The sequence below is a fragment of the Amblyomma americanum genome, chromosome 1 (assembly GCF_052857255.1).
Source record: "Amblyomma americanum isolate KBUSLIRL-KWMA chromosome 1, ASM5285725v1, whole genome shotgun sequence".
In the NCBI taxonomy this organism is placed as follows: domain Eukaryota; kingdom Metazoa; phylum Arthropoda; class Arachnida; order Ixodida; family Ixodidae; genus Amblyomma; species Amblyomma americanum.
The window spans coordinates 9,714,742-9,736,786 of record NC_135497.1 but is presented as its reverse complement, the minus strand read 5'-3'; the positions used below and the strand labels follow the sequence as shown (position 1 = coordinate 9,736,786).

Below are 22,045 nucleotides of genomic sequence, written 5' to 3'. Positions count from 1 at the left end.
CCATTATCATCAACCCACTAGAATTCAAGCGGAGCGTCGCCAACCTTTCATCTTAACATTTTTTACCATTGTTTGCCAGATACCGTCCACTCCCTCACGTAATGTCTCAACCGAGACCTTTGAGGAAATAAATAAATAAATAAATAAATAAATAAATAAATAAATAAATAAATAAATAAATAAATAAATAAATAAATCTGTCTTGGCCTGCATTGAAACAAGCGGCCTGATTGCTTTCCAAAATACTGCCGGAATATCTGCAGATAACTTTTTAGCACTCTTAGAGTTTTATTTGTCTTCGACAAGCGTTTCTTTTCAAAGTGAAATGTATGTGCAAAAAAGAGGAATATGCATTGGTTCGTGCGTCGCTCCCGTACTGTGCAACATCTTTCTTGCGGGCATTGACAGAACCTTATCGGTGGCATTTGACGCAAGCAAAGTTCTCAAGACCTTTAGGTACGTTGACGATTTTTTAATTATATTGACTAAGCAATCACCCTTGACTTATTTGCAAACTGTGCAGGATATCCTTTTAGATTTTAAACAACATGGCAAGTGTCTGGATTTTACTTATGAACTCACGGAAAAAAAAAGTTAGTTTTTAGATATTGACATAACCATTACTGACGAAGGCGTTTGCTGGATGTAGCGACCTCGTGCCCGCAAAGAATTGTTGCCCTACGATTCGACGCACTCTAAGACTGTGAAACGTGCCATTGCCATCATGTGCCTTGAAACATCTCTCAAAAAATCGTGCTGTCATAAAGTACAGGAAAGCTTTGATATACATGCAGATACAAAAGCTTAGACAGGCAGGCTTTCCTTCCCTGGTGATTAGTTCTGTCACGGAAGCATTACTGAAAAAAGTAAAAAGAAAAGAGAAAGAAAGAGCGAAGATGGTGAAGTATCTGAAACGAAAATCAAACCGGTGGTGATTCCATACTCCCACAAAGTGGCTCATAATCTTAAGCGTGTTGCTGCAAAATACAAAGTACCAGTGGTCTTCTCTGCACACAGAAAACTTGCATCACTGTGTCGAAAGATTGGAAATGATGATGCCAAATCAACAGAATGTGAAATTAAGCATGTAAACCCGTTTCTGAAATGCGCTGTGGGGGTGGTTTATAGCATCCCGCTGACCTGTGGAAAGGTGTACATCGGCCAGACAGGCCGATGTATTAATGCACGTTTAACAGAGCACAAACGGTCACTAAGAGTTGGTACCGGGTCACATTTGCCGCATCACTGCAAGGACTGCGGCAAAGAAGAGAAGAAGAATTGTCAACCAAAGCTCCAGGAAACTCAAATCCTTTGCAGAAGTAAAGATAATTAAGACTGCCCGAGAACTGCTAGAAGCCCACCGGATTAAAAAAGGCGGGAGTTCCTGCATCAGCACCCCATTGCTAGTCATACATAAGAATGAGAGTATATTTTTAGATAAGTTTAGAAAGATTTGAGTCACTTTTGTTCCCTACAATGCAGTATCCATACCATCGCCAGTATCTTTTACCCTTTGCTTGTGTTTTTTTCCCATCACCCCTACCTCTTGGCTATAAATAAGCCGTGCGTGTATCCAATAAACAGTTGCAAGTAGCGCCTGTGTCGTGTCCGTCTTTGCCTATGTGCCGTGTCTTTTGTGCGCTTCATCCACTCAAGCTATGAACCAACTTGCCCAAGAACGTGTTCTACTATGATTCAGACAACCAAACACACTCGTAATCGCACTGACGGGGCACTTCCTAGTGCATACGCCCGCTGCCTAGGGCACATTTTCAAGCTTAAATAGCCAGCCTTACACGTCTGCACCTGTTCGTGAACAAGGCTCCCCTGTGGGAACTGAAAGGTCATTTAGGAGTTCATTTTATTTTGCTCGGTGTTCTGCCTTTTCCACGCCCAGCCCCGACAAGACAGGTTTCCGTCCACCCCTTCACTTCATGCAGCAAGCATATAGTTTCTAGAAAGCCCAACAGGGAACCTAAACTCAAAACGTCAGCATGTGTTAGTTCATGCTCTAGATCATCCTGCTAGGATTGCAGCCACGGCAAAAAAAAAATGTGAAGTTGCTTCCATGCATGTTGCACAAAGCGTTATCTAACATTGTACCTAATCCTAAGTTTCAGTGTACTCCAAAAATGCAGAAAGTTGACCCTGAGAAACTGCCAGAAAGCACATGTTAGGTCCAACAGGATTGCAGCATAAGAATCCAGTTATCTAAAAGCTTCCTGCTACATTTTATTCTATTGCAAGGAAAGTAACTTCAAACACTCTGTGGACTGCAGCTACTAGCCTGCTAAATATACCTATTAACTAAAACAGGTGCAATCAGTCTCCACAGCCTTGGCAAAATAAGAATAGGAAATTGGAAAGGAATAGGTAATGCAGGCAGCACTGCAGCAAAAACCCTCTTATAACCAAAGAGCAGACATGAAGGTTCATCGTGAGAGGCACTGAATGGAACTGTAAAGTGAGAGTGCGATTGATTTGTGTCCTAAGTCTGTATACACAATGCTGTATCAAAAATATCGTTACAATAGGGTCCATATATTCTTAAAGACTGAATAGAAAATTCCTCTTGACAGTGTCAGCATGGAGCCTCTTGTTTTGTTTTGAGTTCCAGATTGCTAACGATTTTAGGGCAAGGATAATATTGGGGAATGGAAGATGCTCTTGGAATGCACATTCACAATGTAGTCCAAAGTGTTTAAGGGAAACACTAGAGACGAAGTGAATTTCAATTAGGCTGTAATTACTCATGAGTTTCGACTTGATCGCAGTTATACGGTTGCAGAGCAAAGCTAGACAGCTCTCTCAGAAGCTTTGCAGCTGAAGGAAAATTCGTCTTAGTCTGGGGATAAAACCAGGGACCACTGCTTGCAGTCACTCTACATTTAAGCTAACCAGGATGCCTCGCAGATGTCATGGTGAGGTCGAATTGATCAACAACCTGAAGCACGAACGGTGCTAGTCTCGCTCTGAGCTGTTGATGAATTAGCTCTCTTTAGCTAAATGGTTTGGAGCTTCTGACACCATGAGACACTACGCAGGAAATAGTTCGGGATAGCCCTTGGCCTTTTGCTTCTGACAGCCTATGCAAAAGTTCTCGAGGCAGCATGGTCACATTGCATTAAGTGTATGTCTCTTCAGTCTTCTTTACGTGCTTGAAATTAATCCGGAGCCCTCCACTAAGGCGACCCTTGTAGCTGGCGGGTTGTTTTTGGATGTTAAACCTTACAATTTACAAATTTTCCACGTGCAGTACGCTGGTGCAGTAGATGGGGCAGAGAGAAAGTCAAGAAGAGTGGCAATCCAGTGACCTTTACGCTGCTCAGAAGTCATGTCGCAGGTGTTGAGTGAAGGCGCAGCGGATTCGAGGGCAGAGAGGCTGGCAAGCTTGGCCAGTAGCGGGGAGCGGGACAAGGCATCAGCATCATGGTGCTTGCGGCCCGACTGATATACGACACGTATGTTATATTCTTGTAGATGGAGAGCCTATCGAGCCATGGCAGGAGACCGAAAGGATCTTAAGGCGGAGAAAGCCAACATAGGGCATGGTGGTTGGTGACCACGTCAAAAGGACGGCCATTATGATAAAGTGTAAACTTGCCAAGGGCCCAGACAATGGCCAAGTAGGCCACCTTAGCCAAGCACTCTTTAGTATACTTCATACACTATCTGGCAACTGACTAGCGAGGTGTAGCTGCAATAAACGTTTTTCCAAATACTCTCGTCCCGCAAACTTTTGTGCACGGTAGTACATATGTGAATAGTGGCCTGTCACGTCCGCGAAATATGCGGTGCGGCACTGCTGTATTCTTGTAAACGCGGCTTATCTCAGCCTGCAATCTTTACCCGTCCAATTGTGAAACGAGATATGACGCCTCGAGAAAAGGGGTTGAGACTGCACAATTATAATAGCTTCGCCATATCTTCCATGTACCTCCATGAATGCCAGCACCTCTGTTCAGCCGCTGCTGTGGTTATTGTGCTCGGCTCCTGACCCGAAAGACGCGGGTTCGATCCCGCGGCGGCTGTCGCATTCCGATGGAGGCGTTAATGCTAGAGGCCCGTGTACTATCTGATGGCAGTGCACGCTATGGAACCGAAACCAATCTCGTTTCGGTTACGAGAGAGCATTTGATTCGAGAAAGAGTATCTAGACCTACGGCGTATATATGTAGCTTGTAAATTTCTGCTTGAAATACTTCTCATGCCTGGGAGATCTGCCGCTGCCGTGACGCAGGCGCTGTCGCTACTCGGACAGGAAAAAAATGGTGCCGGTTTTAGGAGTAACATTTTTACGCTTCGAAATTGAGACTCAAGTTGGTGCAGCTGTAGGTCAACGCGCTTCGATGACAAAAAAAAAAAATGGTGAAGTTGCCTTCCGAATGCATTCTTTGCAGAGTTTCGGTTTTGATTTTACGGTTGGCCGTTTTGTCTAAAATCTGTACTTTCGTTATTTTTGCTGTCAGCTTTCATTGTTTTTATGGTGCTATTGTGGTGTTATTTTTAATAATTCTGAGCCATGTTTCCAGCGCATTTCGTATCAGTTGGAGAAAAAGTTCATTTCGTAGATAGCGTTGTAGCGCCATCTGTCTGGGACGGCATGCCCATCGACATCAGCATCATCCTGCGTGCCGCGGGTCGTTTGTATCTGTGGCTGGATTGGTGCTGTTCTTGCGTTTGTTGTAACACTGAGTGCATTTTTAAGCGCAAGCAAAAGAAGTTATGCTGCAGTGTTCAAGTATGACACGTTGGAGCCAGTTCAGGTGAGCTTTCCGTGCTGCGCGGCTACCTACACGGCCTTCGTTAGTACTGTACTAATTTTTCGGAAAAGAGTAGTTGAGGTACCTTATGGTCACTTTTCTTTTCTGAGGCTTTTACTGCTGCGTAATCCTATCGGACAGAGTCAATGTATGTACCACCAGCAGCAAAAGTTATTGGGGTGCGTGTTCTCGGGGCAGAAAAGTTATTGTGGGGCTTCCTCGCGACCTAGTGCTTTAAAAATGCTACCAGCGTGTGGCGAATGCACATCCCCTCGTTCAGACACTTCGAGCGATTGGCTACTGTGCCGGAGTTCCCGGGTTCGAACCCGACTGCGGCGGCCGCGTTATCGATGGAGGCCAAACGCAAATGCACCCGTGTGCTGTGCGATGTGAGTGCACGTTAAACATCCCTAGGCGGTCGAAATTATTCCGGAGCCATACACTACGGCACCTCTTTTTTCCTTTCTTCTCTCAGTCCGTCCTTTACCCTTCCCTTACGGCACGGTTCAGTTGTCCGCCAAGATGCGAGACAGATACTGCGCCATTTCTTTTCCCCAGAAACCAATCTTCCCCGTACACTCCCACCTCGTAAATTTTGCCTGCCGATAGTACCTCCTTGTGGCGCCATTCGAAATTGATCACTTCAGGCCTGACCTGTTCAATTAAGCGAGTTCACACAGTTAATTTTCTTAGAAATACTGAGCGCAGTACGCGAGCTGCTCAGCCACTGTGACCCTGTATAGTAAACGGGTGCCACACAGGGGGGGGGGGGGGGGGGGGGAGGGGAGGGGGAGGGGGAGGGAGGGGGGGGGGGAGGAGGAGGAATGGTAGGGTTTTAACGTAGTTAAACCGAGTGTATGTGTGAAAGCACGTGTTTAGCCTGGTTGTCTCGTGGTTTCGCTTTGCTAGGTCGTCGGCAGTTCTGGCGACGAGATTAGGCCTATAGTAGTTTTAGTTGATGGAAGACGACGACATGCAATGCACAGCGCGAGCGTGTGTTGCAGTTTAACGCGAGCCGGGGTCGTCTGCGGCAGCAGCATAGTGCTCTCGTGCACAGGCCAGCGAAATTGATCTGTTCGCGCCGCCGCGGGTTCGAATCCCAGTCGCGGCAATATTTATTTTATTGTTTGCCAAGGTCATCCTCAAGGTCAAGCTTTACATTAACTCTGTGAGCCAGTTAGACCTCGTGAAGTAGTACTTTCACACTAAAATATTAGCCCTCCTGAGCCAAAATGACAGTGACATTTACAATTGCTGTACAGTTGAGGTCTTCATAACCGTATAAAGACACTCCATAAGCACGTTTCTGACCAGTCCAGCTCGATTCAGCACCTCAAATGAGTGTGAACGCGGCTACCAGTTCAGTTTGACATAACTAGTCGTAACAGAGGTCATCAACATGCTTTAGCAAAGCATCTGTATTTGATAGCCTCTTCTCTCTCTCTCTCTTTTTTTACTGTAAGTGTTTTTCACCACCATTGCCTGCTCATAATGACAAATGCTGCAGCTGGTTAACATGTCTTGTATTTGGCAACAGCATGGCAAGACAGCCTAATACATTTGTAGCGAAGTCTGCCAAACAAGTTGTGGTACTATGTATTGCTGAACTTGGCATCACCGTATGAGGATATTGTGAAATAACATTGAGTGGCAATAAACTCTTGGTGCGTTTTTCTCAGATCTATCTGCTGTAGGCCAAAGTTTGGGCAGATGAGTGCAAAACAGATTTGTTGAAAATAATTTTCATGAAAACAGTTACGGTACTGAGTACTGTGTAACAAGAAAGTATCTGCTGAGACTATGTTCAACTGTAAAAAATGTCTGAACAGTGAAAAGTAAATCATTTCATAGTGTTGTGGCGCAGGGGTTATCTCTAACCCGGGCTCCGTTGGGTAACGTGTCCGAGCCTTCAGGTTGAAGAAATGTGGAACTTCAAACTTGGGAAAACAAAAAACAAACGGGTCTACTGGCACTTTTCATGAAACTTGATTACATAATTTAAAAGGAAACAGAAAGAGCAAACAGTCAAGAATTAAAAGTTCATAGCGTCGAGCAACTGGATGAGCCTTGTCGTCAGGGCCCAGAGCGATCGTTCGTACTCGGGACACTTGTTAAATGCACCGAGGCTTTGCCGCTTTCACCACACGATTCAGAGATCGGAAGAGTCGTCGCACATAGCACGCTGAGTCCTGTGGGAATGGGCGAGGAGGATACGGAGGTCCGCTGCTACTTCGTCCTCTGGAATGCGCTTCTGCCCGCTTCCTTTCGTCATCTTGTCCATCGTCAGTCGCGTCTCACGGTCCGACACAAGGGTAGCGTGCGTGGGAGATTCCACGGGTAGTTTCCCCGAGACATCTTTTTTTCTTTTTCGTAAGGTCAACGAGGGGTCAAACAACGTGCCCCTAGCAGGGTTGTAACAATAGTTAACAGCAAATTGAGAATAAGAAAAGGAGCATTAAAAAAAAACCTGTGTTTACTTATAAGAACAGATAACACAGTGTCCCCCAAAATATCTGGGAGGAATGTATGCAAAAGGACGTAGCAAACATATACTGTAGAAGCTTGGGCAAGTTGGTGTGACATGGTTTTTCAGCAGCGCAGGGGACAAAGGACGTGACGAGTGCACGGACACGGCGATGAACTTACAGCTGGTTTATTGAGGCGATTTCCACTACTGTCAGGTAATAGAACAAAAATCACTCGTGAAATCATTGAAGCTCATGAAATCCATTAATTCAAAGATGAATGCGTAAGCGTTGCCTTAATAGCTCTGTCTGATAAAGAACTATGTTTCCTTGATGAGAATAGAAAAACGTGCGCAGCTGGTCTTGTGCCTCTGTAGACCTGTGCTCAGGAATTGTTATTTTCGTCAATGTTTTGCATATCTGTCTTTTCATTTGAGATTGGTTGCCACTGTATTTAAGTCGTGGAAATCGCCTCAATAAACCAGTTGCAAGTTCAGCGCCGTGTCTGTGCACTTGTCACGTCCTTTGTCCCCTGCACTGCTGAAAAACCATGTAACAAACATGTTTGAAGTTTTCTGCCAGCATCTTGCCTCCCCCCCCCCCTCTTCCCAGAAAAAAAAAAAAAATCTTGAAGCATGTTATGAGTAATTCAAGAATGGGTACAAGTGTTTAAGTTCATTCTAAATATAGATTTTTTTTAAGTATTTGCAAGATACCAGGTTATCATGAGAAGTACTGGATATAGAATATTCAATCTGTGGTCGAAGAAGCAACAAAAGATATTGACAGAAGAACTAGGGGGCTGTGCTGATCCTGTGCCATTGTCTTGTGGTGCTGCTGTTGCCATGGTATACCAACAACTCACCAATATACGGTTCTCCTCTGTTGTATGTTAGCTATGTGCATGTTTGACAGTTTTTTCCATGGCCACTTTTGTTAAATCCTATCATCCAAAAATGTTGAGTCACAGTCATGACCTTGTGCTGCACTGCTATCTTCTGTTTTGTCAGCCTCAAAGGTTTGCAGAATGTGGCTGTGTAGGAAAAACTTCAATGGTGTGCTGGTGCCTTGTGTACCAGTTGCCTGGCATTATGCCAGTGAATGGAGTGTGCATGTTCCCTCATGATTGCCTTGGAAATGTTGCTATGGGTTATCGTGCATGTATATGGGTTTTTCAGCGCACCCAAATTTCACTGAGTTTTGTAAGGATCATACATGTCAGAAGGGCTGGTAGTTATATCAGAGCAGTGTGAATGTGAAAAAACATACTGCAGTGGGTAAATGGAAACTAAAAAGACTGGTACGATGTAAAGCTGCTGGAACCGCTCACCAGTTCTTGAAAAAGTGAACATATCACCACTAAATTAAAGCTTCTGTTTGGGCAAGTTGGTAATGATCCAGTTGCTTCAGTGGTTGTGTTGTTTGTCTTCCTTTCATGTGTCCCGTCTTCCCGCACTCTTTAACAATGACATCACTACTACGCTTCACAATTTTTTACCTAATGTGTTTGTCTTGGGTGGCTTGCAAAAATGGCTCAAGCTTGCAAATCTGCAATGTCAACAGGCCGGCATATCAAGGTCCACAGAATGTTAAATTATGGAAAAACTTGGACGGTGATCTGCGTGCATTGCTAAATAATAAATTTCAAAAAGAACTGCCTAACTATGTTATTGACATTGTTGTAATCAAATGCTGTGTAGCCCACCCCTGTTATGCCTCTATGAGAAGAGACAGCAGTATGTGTAAATAAATAAAAAATACTCGAATGCTTCCTTCCCAAAAAATTGATGACATGCAATGCCACCATTTTTTAGACATCAACTGATAATCCTTATCGCATGCTTTGTAGCATTTCCAGCCTTTGTAGCGTTTCCAGCACTCAGCCTGTCTGTAAAAGCGTTTTTTGTTATTGTTTCGGCGATGTGGGTCGGCGATTATGGTCTGGAGTTTTTTTCGGCATTCTGTCCCAATGCATGGATCTCATTTTTTACACCCACAACACATCGATTACCTCTTCTCGCTGCTGAATTGGCTTTTTCCTACCTGTGGTCGTGTTTCGTGCGAAATAAGCAACATTTTCTGCGGACTAGATTATCCATGTGTGAGTGACTTGGTTCATATGCCACTTAACGCGTACAGTACACGTTGATAAACAGTAATAAACATGCTGTTCTTATTGACAGCTTCATGCACTAACACTGCGCCTTGGTTTAATCGGCACCTACATCGCCGAAACAATAACAAAAAACGCTTTTACAGACAGGCTGAGTGCTGGAAACGCTACAAAGGCTGGAAATGCTACAAAGCATGCGATAAGGATTATCAGTTGATGTCTAAAAAAATGGTGTCATTGCATGGATAATCTAGTCTGCAGAAAATGTTGCTTATTTCGCACGAAATGCGACCACAGATAGGAAAAAGCCAATTCAGCAGCGAGAACAGGTAATCGATGTGTTGTGGGTGTAAAAAATGAGATCCATGCATGGGGACAGAATGCCGAAAAAAACTCCAGACCATAATCAGCTCGGCATTCTTTCCGGCTTTCCTCAGCAGCGCCTCGCGGAAAGTAAACTTCATGCGACCGCATGTTCCCTTTAACAGTGTACCATACTGTACAGAAAACTAACATCCACATCAGTGTGACGCTGCATGTGACCGAAGGTGTGGTTTGACTGCCAGTTTATGAGGACTGGAAGGAATACATCACTCGTCTAACATCCACACTGTGCAGAAAGTTGTGTGGACTCTGTTGTGCAGGTCCTTAACTTATGTTTCGAACAGAAAACTCGCAGTGCCTTGGTGCGAAGTATATTGTAAGAAATAGCTTGTTTGATGAGAAGGGGCCTGGCCTTGCAGCATCAGTAACCTTAATTTTTATTTTTGGTTAAGTACACAGACAATGAATACAGGGGAAAGGATGATGCACTGCTGCTGCTGCTTGCCATTTACTGTTTGCACTCTTGCACAGACTTATGCTGTAAAGAGTGCTACCACTGTGATTGAATAAGAATCATCATCATGACGGCAGGTTACTGCAGTAAAATGTCGGCCAGAGTAAATGTGCAGTTTTCTCTTTTCAGACTATGAATTATTTCTGTTCAGACAATTTCTCGGGTTATCAGATATGCTTCTTCCCATTACAATATGTCAAAGATATGTTGGCATCTGCATACTCTGCAATGAAAGCTGAGGAAACCACCATTCTCTGACTTTTACAATCATTTAAATGTACCCCAGTCTGCCGTTAAAGAAACCACACCTAAGACAGCGGGATCCAATGTACAATGAATCCTGTGCACTGAAAAAATCTGATGTTATGTTTGTCTTTTTTCGCATTCTATTCGTGCAAGAAATGGTTGGCTTAGGCATCTGGTACAACGATTGCAGCTCGTTTGGCACAGAAAACAACCACTTTGACATTGAATCGCTGTCCGATTTTCTCTTGGCTATATATATGGCAGTTTGGTTGCTCTGAAGAGCAATGAGGAGACAGTGCCTTTGTTAAAGGACTGCTTCCATACAATTCATTCCACCGTAAACTTGTCAAGACAGCTATCGTGAAGACATCTCTTCAATGTCATGTTCACACGATGTTGGCATCAGGTCCTCAAAGAATGCACACTTAGCAGAAGCACAGTACCTTAACTACGTTTTGGCCAATGTTGCTGAAGGGTTATGGGGGCTTAACGTCCCAAAGCGACTCAGGCTATGAGGGACGCCGTAGTGAAGGGCTCCGGAAATTTCGACCGCCTAGGGTTCTTTAACGTGCACTGACATCGCACAGTACACGGGCCTCTAGAATTTCGCCGCCACGGCCGGGATTGAACCCGCTACTTCCGGGCCAGCAGCCGAGCGCCATAACCACAGAGCCACCGTGGCGGGTGTTGCTGAAGGCTTCATGGTATAGTCCCCAGGGCATTTCAGCTGTTGCATAGCTTGAAAATCTGGCAGCAAACTAATGTCAGTGTTTTTTTTCTGCACAGCACTAGTTGCATTACTTTGTAGGATGAGGGCAACCATTTCTGGGAAAAAAAGTGTAAAGAAATATGTAAGGAAAAAATTCCACTGCACAATATTCAGTGTATTAGACCCTGCTGTCATCGGGCAGGTGTTCAGAAGGGCACACTGGGGTACATATTTTTTCCGCTCCTCACGCCACAGTTTCACCTGAGGCTGCAGGATGTGAAAATAAATAAATTTTCAAATGACCACATCCATAAGCATTTCAACATTGCAAAGAAAAGAATGGAAGCTTTGTCATCCTTTGTTGCACCAACTTGCGCCTGCAAAGAGAACAAAGCCACTCAAAAAATAATGAAAACAAAGCTGTTCACTTGCAGTGTGATGATCACTCAGAAAAAGAAGCACACAAGAAAAACAGTTGCGGTGAAAATTGAGCCGTATTTGGTCTTGAGATATGACTGCGGTTAAGCGCAGAGAAACTGAGCTTAACAGCAGTTCAAAGCTCTAAATTTACAAGTATAAGCAGCAAGAACAATTTAATTTAGTCCAACCAATGAGGAATGAAACCGAAATTAAACTTTGGGAGTTAGACAGGTCCAACACTTAACCTCAGCTTTGACGCACAGACCCTAGCATTGATACCGCCAGATTCGGGAATGGCTTAACTCAGCAGTGCAGTGTCTGTCATTGTGCAGACATCTTGCACAAGAATTGGAATTTCGTTAGGGAACATGCAAATGGTGCTAACATGAACACAGAACCATATGCAAACAGATGGGTGAACCAGGGAACCTATAACTCCAGTACAAGCAAACGCACACAAACCTGGAAAGATTCTGCATAGCCAACAAAGCCCACATATACATTGGCTCACCATCGTTGTCACAGAGCAGCCAAGAAATCGCATTCCTCACAGGGAGGTCACAGGCAAATGAATGTGCGCATCAATGACATCCTCCTCGCGAGTCTTCACGAATGCCTGCAGCTGATGCAGTAGACCAGGAAGTGATGAACAACTGGTGAACAAGCAAGTAGTCTACAGGGCCACTGTGGATACAACAGCAAAAACAGAATCGGACAGAGAATCGGGCACCAAGTGCGAATAATGCCATCATGTCTCTCACGGCCTGTGAGGCACTTCGCACCGCAGTACAACTTTTGCGACCGGGAAAATGTTCAAGTTTCTAAGATTATAATTTGCAATTCACTGCTTGTTGTTATGCAGAAAAGCATACTGTAATCCCAGTGTATATATCTGAATAAATGCCTACTTTTTATTTTTATTCCCAATTTGTTATGGACAGTTTTGACGGGGGACAAAAGTACCATATTAACGAGGCATGCCTCTATAACCATGCAGTATTCGAAAAACACCACCTGATTTCGCATGATATGCATGGCCTTCCTAAGGAATGTCCCTCATCTCTGCTATGACAAAAAAAATACAGAAATGGTAGGGCAGTAAGTTGAGCACACAGAAAAGGTATTATGCAAAACTTTCTGAAGTAAACAGCAGCCAGCCAAACAAGCTTCAGTGTTCATTTTGAGAGTCCTTTCAATGTTCCTGTTATGAGGAAGCCCACTAACTTTGCATGCATCTTCTAATGTGGCTGTATCAAAAGACGAACAGCATGATGAACACTGCCACTATAGTGGGAGCGATGCACAGGGAGACTCTTTGGATACAAATGATGGCTGGGGGTCACCTTTATCTCGGCCATGGAAGAACAGATGTGGTAACTTGCAGACAGTGGCTACATACAGAGTGCTACAAAGTGGCGTTTCTGGAGTGCACCCATGGCAATAAACAGCCTCACAGTAAAGTATTCCTGCATCATGGTCGGCTGCTGAAGTGTCAAGCAAGAGTGATATCTGAATATTTCCAACGAGTCTGCTGGCACTTAGTGATTGCCAAATGGCCATTACTTCAAACAACATTTCTGGTCATGTGCCACTTTGTGTCAAAAAGAGGTGGCACCTTGCCCATTTTCAAAGTTCACTCACACTTGGCAAGGAAATGCGAGAACCAGTCAGAAAGGCAATGCAGCAAGCAATACGGCACTTGATGTAAACAATAGGATTTCAAGTCAGCATGATATGTCCGGCAGTCTGTCCCACATCTCCATTTAAGAAGGGACGCAACTTTCAACAAAATTTAGTTTATTTCTAGCTGTATTTACATGACATTTTTTGAGCAATTTAAAAATAATTTTATGACTGCTCTCATCAAATGTCACTGTTTTATTTGCAGAAAATTATTTTCCTAAATATATTTTTCTTAAAACCTGCAAAGCTAAGAAAATATATGGCAGAAGGCTAGTTCAACATTCATTGTTCTTGCAGGGTGAAGTCATTCTTGTAATTCTTTTTGTTTTGCAAAGCTCAAATTTTTGTTTTGAATTTTTGAGATTCAGTGTTTGTTGACATATTAAAGTGAGAAGACAATTTCATACAAGAAGTTTAAAATTCATAAATTTGAAAAAACGGTTGTCTAGACCTGCGCTGCGGTCCTAGGAGTGCAACGAAACAAGTGGCCCAGAAAACATAAAACTGTTGGGGACAAGTATGCTCCGTAAGGCATATATCTAGGCAGAAAACCTTAACAGAGAAAATTGCCCGTTTCTTGAATGTGTCGTCACTATTCACATCCGCCGAGGTTCATGAAACAATTTTTTTTAAAGTACTTCCCAGTCGATTTCAAGAATTAAATTTGGGGACAGCAGAGTCATTCCATGCGAAAGGAGATGCACCAAATTCTTGGTATTTTAGATTCCGCTGAGAAAATTCATGGAAGACCAGTCCCAACAGAAGTGTAGAGACCTTCTTTCAAAGAAAAAAAAATTTTCTCCATATATCATGCTCCAAAGTGTAAGACATCACCTTCATCTGGGCATTTTGCAAGAATTATTGTTCAGGAACCGGTCCTTGTCGGCAAAGTTTATCTCTGCACGTAGTCTGGTATTGAGATGCCCTGTCATGCCTCAAAAAATAAACTGTGGATGATGCCATTTTGATTTAAAATGGAAGTGCTTAACAGGAGAAAAATTTAAAGATTTCCGCATTTTTTAAACTAAACTTGGAGTCTAAATTTAAGCAAACTTTTTTGGAGTTTTGCCTGAAACCTTGATCTAGCACTGTTTGAATTAAACTTGAACCTTGCGTTGTTCTGTAATTTAATAAAAAGTACATAGATTTCTGCGGAAATGGCCACATTGAGGACCAGAAAATGCTATGTGGGTAACAGTGCTAGACAAAAAAATTAGCCAAATAATCAACCCATTTAGTTTCACATATTAAAAAAACTAGAAAAATATATTTTGTTGGCGAGAAATAAATTTTTATAAAGGAGTTCCAGCGATGTGGTGCCAGCACCTGTTATGGTCCGTCAGGTAAAATGCTGCTTTGATTTCCGGCCTTGATAAACTCTAGCAATTGCCATTAGCATTGACATATTGTGAGAAGATGGCGCAATGGAGCCATTTCAGTGTTTTCATTTATTCTTAAAGAATATGTTTGGGCGGAATACTCATGGTATACAGGGTGTGCCATGTTATTCCCTATAGATATGACTTAAACGCAGGATTTAAAAAGCCAATCTGAAAGTGTTATATGGATAAGCATTTATTATTTACATTGCACTTGACTGAGGCATGAGCCTCACTGATTATTCAACTTCCAAAGCTGTGGTGTACAGCAAATGCAATGTTTAATAAACCATTTGTATTGAATTAAATCGGACACCTTGTATATGCACAAAATATGAAGGGGAGACTGCATACTACAGCAAAAAAAAAGGGTTATAACATCATGTGGCCTGAACTGGGAAAAGCTGGGGATAACAGTTAATGGAAAATACCTAAATAATCTGTGATTTGCTGATGACATTGCCTTGCTGAGTCACTCACGAGATGGATTGCAAAGCATGATCAATGATTTAGACAGGCAGAGCAAAACGGTGGGTCTAAAAATTAACATGCAGAAAAGCAAAGTAATGTTCAATAGCCTAGCAAGGGAACAGCAGTTCACAATTGGAAGCGAGATGCTGGAAGTGGTAAGGGAATATGTCTACTTAGGGCAGGCAGAGACTGTTGATCCGGATCATGAGAGGGATATAACTAGGATAAGAAGGGTGGAGCGTATATGGCAGGTTCTCTCGGATCATGAATAGCAGTTTACCAATATCCCTCAACAGAAAAGTGTACAACAGCTGTATCTTGCTGGTACTCGCCTATGGGGCAGAAACGTAGAGGCTAACGAAAAGGGTTCAGCTTAAGTTAAAGACAATACAGCGAGCTATGGAAAGAAAAATGTTAGGTGTAACGTTATGAGACCAGAAGCGGGCAGAGTGGGTGAGGGAACAAACAAGGGTTAATGACATCCTAGTCAAAATTAAGAGGAAGAAATGGGCTTGGGCAGGGCGTGTAATGCGAAGGCAAGGCAACTGCTGGTCCTTAGGGGTAACGGAGTGGATTTCAAGAGAAGGCAAGCGTAGCAGGGGACGGCAGAAAGTTAAGTGGGCGGATGAGATTAGGAAGTTTACGGGGATACAGTGGCTGCAGCTGGCAAAGGACAGGGTTAATGGGAGAGACATGGGAGAGGTTTTTGCCCTGCAGTGGGCGCACTCATGCTGATGATGATAATGATGAAGATAGATGGCGTGCTCATATATTTTTGTCGGCATTCTTGGCGGTATGAAAGCCTCAGTTACCTTCCTTTTAGCTTTACCTCTTGCCTTTGCAAAAAACACTGTGTTTTCAAGGGCAGGGCAGCAGCCATGTTTCTTGCATATACTGCAGTGCATTGCCAAATGGGCATACTCCCACACGGTAGGCGAATCTCGGCCTGTATTCCAATTTGTGTCCCTTCAAGCTGGCTATCCTACTCTGCTCAGTTGCCAAAGTGTTACTGAAAAAGGTTAACAAAAGAAAAGTGTAATAACAGTGCAAAAAACGATGTTGCCAAACAGAAAACTAAACCTGTGATAATTACTTATATTCATAAGATGGCACACAATCTGAAACATGTTGAGGCAAAGTTTAAAGTTCGTGTAGTTTTTCCACCCCCAAGAAGCTGTTCTCCTTGTGTGGCAAAATGGATTCAAACAAACCGAAAAAAGCAGAATGCCAGAAAAAGCATGTGACGCCATTTGTGAAATGTGTAGCGGGCGTAGTTTATCAGATCCCGCTGACATGTGGGAAATCTTACATTGACCAAACGGGCTGATGTATTAATGATAGCCTTGCTGACCATAATCACGCATTAAAGAATGGCACGGGTTCTTTCTTACCACATTACTGTAAAGCCTGCAGGGAAAAAGAAGAAAAAATGCCAGGCAAAGCTGAAGGAAACAAAAATCCTAAGCAGGGGCAAAGATATTACAGCCTGTGAACTTATAGAGGCTTTCCACATCAACAAAGGCGGAAGAGATTATGTAAGGACACCCTCGCTTACTGACAGAAAAGAAAGTGTCTTTTTAGATATGTGCGGAGACACATTTTTTTCTATAGCCATTTGTTACCTTTTTGTTTCTACTTGTGCGCATGTGTAGGTCCCTCTCTACTCTTGCCTTTTTGTCTATATATTCACTTGCTGCAATAGGTCAATAAACAGTTGCACTTGTTTCTTCTATCTTCTCCCAGCGTTGTCTGTTTTGCACGTCTGTTTTCAAAACCATGCACCAACTTAGCCCCACAGACAGTATTACCAAAGGGGATGTTTTTGAATGAGCCGCAAGTTGGAATAAAGGGTCTTGTTGATGGCCGTGAGGTGCATTGTGTTTGCTTACATATTTTTTTGTTAACTCTTTCAGCTCTTAATCTTTTGCTCAACCTTGGGTACACCTTGGCAAGCTTACGAGAGGAGGTATAAAATTTGTGGCCGTTAGTTGATGGAACGAAAGACAAAAATTGTACCAAAAGAGTCTATTCATTCAAACATCTCTCAACATATTTGCCATTGATGTCAGTGTTTCTTGTTGTGAAAGATTTATTTTTCCTAATATGCTTTGAAATTATTCCTTTGTAGCTTTTGCAATTCACTGTTCCGAGTGGCAGTGGTCTCATTTCTGGAAATAAACAGTGGTCCTAGATGAATCTTCATTCACAAAATGCTTTTGGAATTCAACAAATCAATAGGTGGGCCCAAACTCATAGTGAAAATGGTACAGTATCCTTGTTTATTTTTGTTCTTTCAAGAATGTCACCATTGTCCTTGCACTATCTCCCCATTTTTCTCATATTTATAGTCAGTATGTGTATTTGGAAAAGCGCCATGAAGCAGTTATGCCTCTAAAACGACATAGGAATGCCACTATAAGCTTGACAAGACGGAACATTCATGCAGCAAAATGTATTGCCAAATTCCACAAAAATTTGGAGCTCCTCGCATTAATTGCACCAAAAACATAGGCTTACTCGTTACCTGCCTGCAGCTTTCTTGACGTGAGAAACATAATGCAGGTAAGGCATGGAACACACTCGCTTCCTCTCTTCACTGCTCTTCAAATGCTGTGTGTGTGTGTGTGTGTGTGTGTGTGTGTGTGTGTGTGTGTGTGTGTGTGTGTGTGTGTGTGTGTGTGTGTGTGTGTGTGTGTGTGTGTGTGTGTGTGTGTGTGTGTGTGTGTGTGTGTGTGTGTGTGTGTGTGTGTGTGTGTGTGTGTGTGTGTGTGTGTGTGTGTGTGTGTGTGTGTGTGTGTGTGTGTGTGTGTGTGTGTGTGTGTGTGTGTGTGTGTGTGTGTGTGTGTGTGTGTGTGTGTGTGTGTGTGTGTGTGTGTGTGTGTGTGTGTGTGTGTGTGTGTGTGTGTGTGTGTGTGTGTGTGTGTGTGTGTGTGTGTGTGTGTGTGTGTGTGTGTGTGTGTGTGTGTGTGTGTGTGTGTGTGTGTGTGTGTGTGTGTGTGTGTGTGTGTGTGTGTGTGTGTGTGTGTGTGTGTGTGTGTGTGTGTGTGTGTGTGTGTGTGTGTGTGTGTGTGTGTGTGTGTGTGTGTGTGTGTGTGTGTGTGTGTGTGTGTGTGTGTGTGTGTGTGTGTGTGTGTGTGTGTGTGTGTGTGTGTGTGTGTGTGTGTGTGTGTGTGTGTGTGTGTGTGTGTGTGTGTGTGTGTGTGTGTGTGTGTGTGTGTGTGTGTGTGTGTGTGTGTGTGTGTGTGTGTGTGTGTGTGTGTGTGTGTGTGTGTGTGTGTGTGTGTGTGTGTGTGTGTGTGTGTGTGTGTGTGTGTGTGTGTGTGTGTGTGTGTGTGTGTGTGTGTGTGTGTGTGTGTGTGTGTGTGTGTGTGTGTGTGTGTGTGTGTGTGTGTGTGTGTGTGTGTGTGTGTGTGTGTGTGTGTGTGTGTGTGTGTGTGTGTGTGTGTGTGGTTCTCATTTCTCCTCCTTCCTTGCTTTTTCACTGTTTTTTTTACAGGACTATACCCACCAAATCTTTGCTTGCGTGTTTTCTTGTTTGAAACGATGCGTTAGAAATTAGTATATATGGATCACCTCACACATCAGAGTCGCTAAATAATTTACAATCGAATTTCCTCTTGATGCTGTTTTGATTCCAGCGGCTAGGAGATGGTTGTGATATCAAAGGTCGGTGTACGCCACATGCGGCATAAAAAAAACTGCAATATAACTGCTCCTTCTTTGTTTCCATTAGCTGCAATGCTAAAACCAGCCTGTCTCAAGAGCGAGAATGACTACAAATGAAGAAGCAGTGACCTATACGACCTTTGATGTTATAGCCATTGTTCGGCTGCCTAAACCGAAACAGCATGAGAAAATAAATTGAATTTTAAATCACATAGCAGGCCTAGCTAAATACCATGTGGTGATCCGTGTATTCTAATATCTTATGCTTCACTACAGAGAAGACAAGATGTAACTAAAATTAGGTGTCATTTTCGAAAGTGAGTGACAGTATGACATTTACTGTGTCCTCCCTTTATTCTTGTTTAACCATGTTCACAATACATCAACCTTTTCATGCAGTTCAGATTATAGTAACTGCATGAAGCTTATCTATGTAATAATGTACACTACTTGTGCAATGTATGAAAGGACTCTGACTGGCACATACAAAATGTGCAAACTTCCTTCTTCTGTCATGAGCATGTTTTCAATTCGTAGCGGTTCGAGAAAGCTTAGCTAGCAGCACAAGCGGCCATCTCAGCAAGAATGAAACAATTAATGACCTCACTGACACCATGCCTGGCCTCATCTTTTTTTTAAATGCATATAATTTCATACATGTAGAACTGCAAGGGAAATTAGCACAGCTCAAAACGGGACTAAGCCTTTAAGTTTGTTCAGCGTTACACTGTGTATGACCCTTTCAAATGCCGAGAACTGGAAGTGATTTCCTCACTAAATTCCCTTCAGATATAGTTTCATGCACCTACATTTCGAGCAATCTATCTCGAGTCAACATACACTGAAGCTGGGTGCAACACTAATGAGGTGTATATTTCAGTGTTTGCCGTTCAGAAACTTTGTACGCCACAGCTCTCTGGAATATGAAATTGCGCATATGAAAGATCTGGGTTTTAGATGGACCAGCTTATTATTAGTCAATATACAACCTCACTTACACAGCTTTAGACTCAATATCTAAAAGCAATCTTTGTACAACGTACAAGTTTTATTGCTCTCTCAGTGCATAGCAATCGTGAACCTCATGTTAACTAAATAATTTAAGGAGAAAGTGCACTTTTGAGAGTAATTTTAAAGTGCTCTGAAAAATTTCAGCCCCCAAATGAATGCTGGATAACTACACACAATATAAGCTTCAGTTATGACTGGGCACAAATCAAACAAAACTTAAAAGAACATTGAGGATAAATTAAAGTTGACCTGCTACTCGGCAGACTATGATATTCTAATGTCAAAGGAACTGCTGTCACCGAAAACTGAGCTTTAATAAGACGGAAAACACCAAAAGGTGAACTACAGGTGTTGTCATCACCAGCTGATTTTGCAAGTAAACTGCATGCGTGCGTAGGCACCAATTTTTGGGCATATCCAAAAAAGCCAGAAAATACCAGGAGGTTTTAAAACATTTGCATGATTGAACAAGATGAAAATAGCCAAGTTGTGGCAAATTTCTAATAAAAAAAGCATTACCTAGAATATTTACCTGTACCATTCATGGCTTTTAAAGCCAGAAAATACCAGGAGGTTCTAAAACATTTGCATGATTGAACAAGATGAAAATAGCCCAAGTTGTGGCAAATTTCTAATAAAAAAAGCATTACCTAGAATATTTACCTGTACCATTCACGGTACCTTGTTCTTCACAACTTCTTTCTGTTCCGCTCTAAGAAGGAAATCCACAGGGTAAACTGTTCTGTGGTCGTGGAACGCACTAAAAAAAAAAACGGACAGCCTAGTTGTCCCAGATAAATTTCCCAAACGGCACTCTTTTACGCCATGTATCCATGTAGTCTCTTACGCACTAAAAAAAACGGACAGCACAGTTGTCCCAGATAAACTACTCACCTTCATGAAACTTATCCCATACCACCCTTTCGGCAGACATCGTTGCTTCACCGCCTCACCGGCCTCGAGGCAAAGAATGAAAGCGAAAAAAAATACCCACCTTGAATTAAGCTTGTCCAAACGGCACTCGCATAGTCTGATAGTCGCCGCAAGCGGCAGTCATCGTTGCTGTCATCGAAAAGCACGAACACCCAGAGGCGGCTGGGCGCCGCCATTTGCAATTACCGGCGTCGCGTCTATTTTCCACACTTTGCCATGGGAACAGCTGCTCCGTGTGCGCGTTAGCGTAGGCAACCATGGCATGTACAGTACTCACGGATTGAAATAGGACATTCGGAGCGCGTGGCCGTCGCTTCATGGAGTGCCGCCCGTAGACGCTCATGAAACCAAGGTGGTGCATTGTGGTATGGCGCGAGAGGGAGAACATCTACAAAGCAGAATTGTTCCTTCCAGTAGCCAATGAGCCGGCCTGTGGTTTACCACATGCCGCGTGGCACTGCAAGGTTAGCGCTCCGAATGTCCTATTTCAATCCGTGAGTACTGTACATAGTTGTCATGGCAACAGCTGCTCCACGCGCGCGTTGGCGTGAGCAACATTGTGCTTGTCTGCAGCGGTACAGTGCGTCTGCAGCGGCTAGCAAACGGAAATACGCCTCCATTCAGAATGTTTTTTCTTTACTTCGATAACCCTTAGAGAATGAGTCATGCCATGCATTTCTACTTGGGCCGCCAAAGTCTGCATCATCAGAAAAACACGAGAAACAAGAGCGTTTCTCATACATGGATTATTTTTGTCAGAAATATGCCGAAATAGCGGGGCTTGGAGCTCATTTTCTCGAATGGCACGGTGTCCTCTAACCATCGCAAAAAGCCATGGAAAGGGGCGGTATTTTCTTCAAGATTACTGAAATCTGAAAAAAAAAACAAGGAAACTCGTACGTTGGGCAGCCGCACATTTTGAAAGGTGCTCAAGCAATAAAAAGATGCGCCAAAAATATTTTGGCGCAGTATATATATTCCCCGCGCGCCAGGAGGACACGATTTAGGGCCGTAAATCGGCACGGTAAACGAATCATCCAGCCACCGTAGTAAACGACTGGTAGAACGGCGTAGAGAAGAATAGCGTGGCCGGCACTAGTACAGAAGATCGACCATTAAAATGGCTCCCCCATATGGATGACAGAATATATGGCTTTTCAAACATTCTTTTTCTTTTTGTTACCCGAGAAAACGACCACCGCCATTGCGTGGAAACGGACAGGGGCACTTCTGCTAAAAAGAAAGACGCCTCTTGACATGTCTCACAAATAGTCACGTCAAGAAGTACGAAGCTGCCTGCCACTGCTGCTGTGGGGCGTGCTAGTCCGAGTCCAGAGTTCCCGCATGC

General features: G+C 43.3%; 1 protein-coding gene across 9 annotated transcripts; it reads right to left on the bottom strand.

Annotated features, from left to right (window-relative positions):
• Window positions 1-6,701: 6,701 nt before the first annotated feature.
• LOC144109859 (uncharacterized) lies at window positions 6,702-21,557 on the bottom strand. 9 transcript variants are annotated; one of them, XR_013309639.1, is made up of 5 exons: window positions 20,759-21,557; window positions 20,415-20,524; window positions 12,066-12,238; window positions 8,727-11,511; window positions 6,702-7,165 (listed from the first exon to the last, which is right to left on the bottom strand). XR_013309639.1 is itself a non-coding variant. In XM_077642635.1 (5 exons), the coding sequence occupies exons 3-5, from the start codon at window positions 12,096-12,098 to the stop codon at window positions 6,913-6,915; spliced, it is 336 nt and encodes a 111-aa protein (XP_077498761.1). In that variant the 5' UTR covers window positions 12,099-12,238; window positions 20,415-20,524; window positions 20,759-21,557; the 3' UTR covers window positions 6,702-6,912. The 9 variants fall into 9 exon arrangements, 5 of the variants coding, with proteins under 5 accessions (XP_077498761.1, XP_077498765.1, XP_077498767.1 ...); XM_077642635.1 differs by having other exon boundaries at window positions 8,727-8,776; XM_077642639.1 differs by having other exon boundaries at window positions 8,727-8,776; window positions 20,428-20,524.
• Between the last annotated feature and the right edge of the window lie 488 nt (window positions 21,558-22,045).